The sequence below is a fragment of the Larimichthys crocea genome, chromosome XIII (genome assembly GCF_000972845.2).
Source record: "Larimichthys crocea isolate SSNF chromosome XIII, L_crocea_2.0, whole genome shotgun sequence".
Taxonomy (NCBI): domain Eukaryota; kingdom Metazoa; phylum Chordata; class Actinopteri; family Sciaenidae; genus Larimichthys; species Larimichthys crocea.
In genome coordinates, this window is record NC_040023.1 from 16,442,181 (window position 1) to 16,447,313 (window position 5,133).

At 37.8% G+C, this 5,133-nt stretch overlaps 1 protein-coding gene across 2 annotated transcripts in view; it reads right to left on the reverse strand.

Moving 5' to 3' along the window:
- Positions 1–293: 293 nt before the first annotated feature.
- The window catches only part of ecm1b (extracellular matrix protein 1b), a 5,667-nt gene continuing 827 nt past the window's right edge, over positions 294–5,133 (reverse strand). For both annotated transcript variants that reach the window (XM_027287298.1, XM_019269971.2), the window contains 10 exons: positions 4,712–4,768; positions 4,224–4,289; positions 4,015–4,074; positions 3,853–3,885; positions 3,478–3,752; positions 2,629–2,834; positions 1,630–1,912; positions 1,352–1,548; positions 1,028–1,115; positions 294–848 (listed from right to left, as the gene is read on the reverse strand). In XM_027287298.1, the coding sequence (XP_027143099.1) occupies positions 678–848; positions 1,028–1,115; positions 1,352–1,548; positions 1,630–1,912; positions 2,629–2,834; positions 3,478–3,752; positions 3,853–3,885; positions 4,015–4,074; positions 4,224–4,289; positions 4,712–4,768 (1,436 nt within the window). In that variant the 3' untranslated portion in view covers positions 294–677. The remainder of the gene's footprint in view (positions 849–1,027; positions 1,116–1,351; positions 1,549–1,629; positions 1,913–2,628; positions 2,835–3,477; positions 3,753–3,852; positions 3,886–4,014; positions 4,075–4,223; positions 4,290–4,711; positions 4,769–5,133) is intronic.

Below are 5,133 nucleotides of genomic sequence, written 5' to 3' on the forward strand. Positions count from 1 at the left end.
TAATAAATATAGTATAATGTATATTCTGTGCAAGTGATCTGGTAAGCTGCAAATTAATGTTCTCAATATCTATTAGTATCTACCTAAAAGATTACTTTTAATATTGTATTTTATTTACTTTTTGTGATGAAATACTTCCAAATACATAACATTTCTCATCAGCTTGAGTGTTAAAAAAATAAAATATCAACTTACTGTATCAGGCACAGTGGTTAAACTAACAACACAGGCCTTTCATGCAAGAACACAGAAAACCACACAAAAGATACATTTATTAAACATTTTATTAAAGTTGATGTAGATATGATCTTAACTACAAACCCATATAAAAAGAAGATAAATGATCTTGCAGCTCCAAAGAAATTTAAAAAAAATCAACTATGTAGAGAGCAGCTTATAACAAATAGTGGTACAGTGACAGACAACAGTCTGTTTTACAAACTAAGCATTTAACAATATTTTTGTTCCATTATAAAAGTATTCTTGTGACAACGTGATCTCAACTGAAAATATGCAAATAACACTGGCAGTAGATGAAGCTAGAATTTGGTCAAGATTTTAGTAGGATTTGTGCCCGGAACAATTGTTCAGTGACTGGAGGTCACTTCTGCTGCTAGTTTGCCCTTTCCCTGAATGGCCCAGTGCCAGTAGGGTCAGCAGCAAAAGCTCATAACAGTTTAGGAAAGAGGGCACTTTTTCTTCTTCTTTTGGACATTGCTTGCTTTGGTGACAGCATCCATGAGAATTTTGGAGAGACACTGTGGAGTCTCTCGTGACTTGCAACAGCGGCGGAAAGCTGGAGCAGAAGCCTTCTTTGATAAACAAAGCTTCTCTGACGTTTCCCTAACCTGATTTCACAGAGAGAAAAGCCAGACAGACAAGAAATAACATTTAAAAACTTAAATTTTGGGTTAAAAGTTTCTTAACTTTCATTTTTTAAATGCAATTGCATTATATTTAAAAAAAAAAATTCATCCCAAACTTTGTCTTCTGAATTACTAAAGACCGACTTCCTTATTTAACTCACCCTTTGCGTCAAACAACTGGTCTTCTCTTGTTCAGACAGGGGGCAGCATTGATTCACAAAGGCCTTCACAGGCAAACCAACAGAGAACCTAAAACAACAGACAACATCACAATGTCATGATCCTGTGCTTATATGTTTAGATCTATGACAATAAGAGATATTTCAGTATACCAGGCTGCCTGAGATTCATAGAGAAAACGTGACAAAAAGCATCAAAAGAAACATGAAAAAAATTGTACCCATGCCAAACTAAAAACATTAAAGAGAAAGAGCATGAAAGAAGACAAACAGATTCAGGAGCAGATATAGAAAGTACTGTCTTACTTCTTCTTGATGATCTTGTGAGTGTCACATATTTTGTTAAGTGAGAGCTCTTCAGTGTCGGAAGTCACATTATAGTGTGGATGAGGAGAAGTGTTTTGGAAACAGTTGTATCGATCCTCATCAAACATGGAACAACATTGGAAATCCCCCTGTTGAGCGAGCTCAACCGTGCAAAACCTATTGAGCTCTGCCTGCCACTAAAATACAAAAAAGGACATGAGTATCAAAAATGACTTAAATTACAATATATATATATGTTGGTCGGTCTTCTGCTTTACCTTTTGCTCTGCACAGTCGAGCACACCCTGCTTCTTTTTGCAGCACTGTTTGAATCCCTTTTCTATACGATTAATGGTCTTTGCCTGACGACCCAGCCCTTCATAGCCTGAACCAGGCAGGCACTTGACAGTATAGAGGGGACGAAGCTTCTGGTTGCTGCACAGTGATTCAATAGTGTCAGCTGTGGGTCGTCCAAGGGGAAAGTTGATGTCAATTTTTTTGGAAGTAGTTGGGTTCTGCCTTCTTCTGTATCCTCTGATATTAGACGGAGTCACCACTGTCCTGTAAAGTATGAGGCATAAGTGTGTTTTGCAATGTGAGGTCTCAGAGTAACACTTCTTCTTTCAAGTCTGATAAGCCTTCAAACACATGGATTAGTCACTAAAACTGGACTTCCTTGAGGTTTTATTGCCTCACTGGTAACTGAAGAACTACTTACCAGTGCAGCCCATTGCATATTTTTAATGCAGGGCTGCATGTCTGCTTAGTCCGATCCTCGACACATTCTAACTTAATCAAAATTTAGTTTAAAAAATAATTGAATTAATAGATGATGTAGTTTTTAGTTAATGTCACTTGTCTTATTAGTTGGGGACTATTTTCAGTCAACACAACACCAAGCCACTGTATGTGGGAACGACTGAGAATCAACTACAGACTCATTGTCCATTGCAATGAAGAAACATGTCACACAATGCAACAGTGTGGCTCGTGTTTTTATTTGTTTCTGGACAAAGAAAATCTCAGTGACAAATTTTAGACATATTTTTAAGGCATTGGAAGCTGTTTAACATATAAAAAGCTTCTACAGAAAGTTCTAGTTTTGTCTTCGGCATAAGAGCATAAATGTAAATGTTTAAAAGTGTAATTGTATAATCACTCTTGAATATCACAGAATTAAATATTATAGTAACTTAATGATACTTCTTCTTAAGTAGGACTTAATTGTCAATATCACTACTTTTATTGGTGCTCATTTGATTTAATTCCCTGCATACCTCTGGCAGGTGCTGGGGTCAAAGCTGAAGGTGGAAATATTGGGAAGCGGTGGCACCGGCAGCTCCTCTGTTGCTTCATAGTTTGGATTTGGAGAATCGTTGTGGAAGCAGTTTAGCCTGGCATTGTCTCTTTTTCTGCAGCACTCATAAAGACGATCCTTCACTGATGCGTCCGCCTCACAGAAGTTATGGACCGACAACTCCCACTGTAGTATGCAGAGAAAAACAATACAGACAGGCTGGGTGAATTAAATCCTTTAATAATAACATAATGTCTGCATGCCTGAGGCCACATGTTGAGTGAATAGGCCAACCACAGTTATGCAGAGTATCTTAAGACTTAACCAAAACTGAAAAACAAACAAATGGTAAGAGGAACGCGGTAAGAATAAAGTAATACTTTATTCACTGAGGAATTTGAAAGAGGTTTGTTGCAAGACCTCAAACAGTTCCTCTGGTACTCATGCCAAGGCCTCTCTGTTATGTCACGCTGGCCTGCAAGTAATGTGCTTATCTACTGAAAGCACCCAAGGCTTTCAACTTTGTTTTAAAAAATGCAAGCAACTTTATCTCTGCACTGTGGCCCTTTTTATTTATAGGGTATTAATTGCATAACTTTTGGTTATTCACAGGAAATCATATTGGTTTGGGATCTCCACAGTACATAAGTATTTTTCAATCATGTTCTCCTGCTTTTTGTAAAAAGAATGAGACAAAACATAATCAAAGAGGAATAAAGCAACATCAGCAGAATTAGGCTAAGAAGATACAGGATATCATATAGTCATTTTATACTTGTATTCGATAAAATTTGCTGAATCAGCTGTGGTAGTGGTTTTGAAAACTCACCGCCTGTGTAGCACAACACAGCGTCGCTTCTAACCCCCACGTCTCATTCCCTTTGCAGCATGTACTAAACCAAGACTCTGCTTCATTGACAGCACTGCCCTCTCGTCTCTGCTTGCTAAAATATGAGGGAGGAAAGTAAGATTGTGGGTAGCGGGGCCGACGATCTCCATTGAGACAGATTGCTTGGAGATTGTCAGAGGATGGCCGGGCAAGGGGGAACTGAACAGGATACTCCTGTGGAGGACCACCAAAAGAACGGGGACTGAAACGTTGACCTTGGAGGAAAGGACAGGAATCACACTTGTTATTTGATGCTTTTACAGTCACAGGTAGTACAGGTGAACTCAAAAGAAAGAGAGGACAATAGATACATACGTCCTCTAGGTTTCAGGACTGGTGTGTAACTCCCTGACAAAAAAAGTCTGGATTATTAAAGAGTACTTTTCAGGTGTGTTCTTCATTTTTGGAGAGTAAGACAGGAAAGATGACCAAGAGAAGGTAAGAAAGCAAGAAAGAAAGGTATATATAGAGGTTTACCTGTCTCACTCATGGTATCGTACTGTTGTGCAGGAGACATCATCTGCACTGCGGGGAACTCTATGGAAACGAAACAAAACAATAAACAAAAGATGTTGGTTGGGAGACCTATGGTTTTATGATTCATATTGAGCAGCTGGAGTGACACATGTTTCAAGTGGAGTTGTCAAAACAAAGACATAACAATAGGTAAAAAAGACAAACAGTACCCTTGGGATCCAAGATATCTGACAAGTCCACCTCTTTCTGCATGAATAAATCTGGGTCTTGTATCTCTAAAAGACAAATAAAATTTTAAAACAATGATTGCAAATAAGAATATTCCAATGACTCTTAAATCTTAATTAAAGTTTATGCTGTTTCCTAACACTACATTTCATCCTAACCATAACCTAAACTCTGGCAGTTTAGTATGCCACTATAAAGTTGGGGTACAAGGAAAATATTAAAACAAGACATTATTAGGGGTGTTTTTTCAAACTCTGAAAAGCTTCCTCTAGAAAAAGTTTTAGTAGCACATCTCGAGACGTGCAAACTGAGCTTCATAAGTCAAATCAGTCTTTTAACCTCTCATCTCAAACTTATGTCCTAACCCTAAAATAGCCTCTTGAAGTAGCTGGCCAAATGCCACTCTGAGGTAACTGAGGTTCTAATTGGTCCTTGCAGAGATACTGCACCAGTATGTGAATACACGCACCTTGCATGATTTTGTCAAAGTCAAAGGTGACATCACGCTGCTCAGGGACTTGTTCATCTGGAGAATCATGCACAGGAAGAGATCGAGAAGGAAGGAAGCCAGACAGTTACACAATTCTTCGTTGTTTTTTCTTGAATGCACAAATTATACCGAGAGACATAAAGCAGTGAAAGAAATATTCAAGTAGCAGCAGCAATACCAGAGTGTAAAAATACTGCATTACAAGTAAAGATCTTGAATTGATGATAATGTACCTAAGTAAAAGTTATCAGAAAGTATTCTGTAATGTACTCACAATATCAAAGCAAGTAAGAAAGTACTTGTCATACTATCATCTGTGCATTACACATAATATTACTGATTTTAATGTTGCATCTGGTTCAGGTGGAGCTAACTTTCAATATAATATAATATATCCAGCA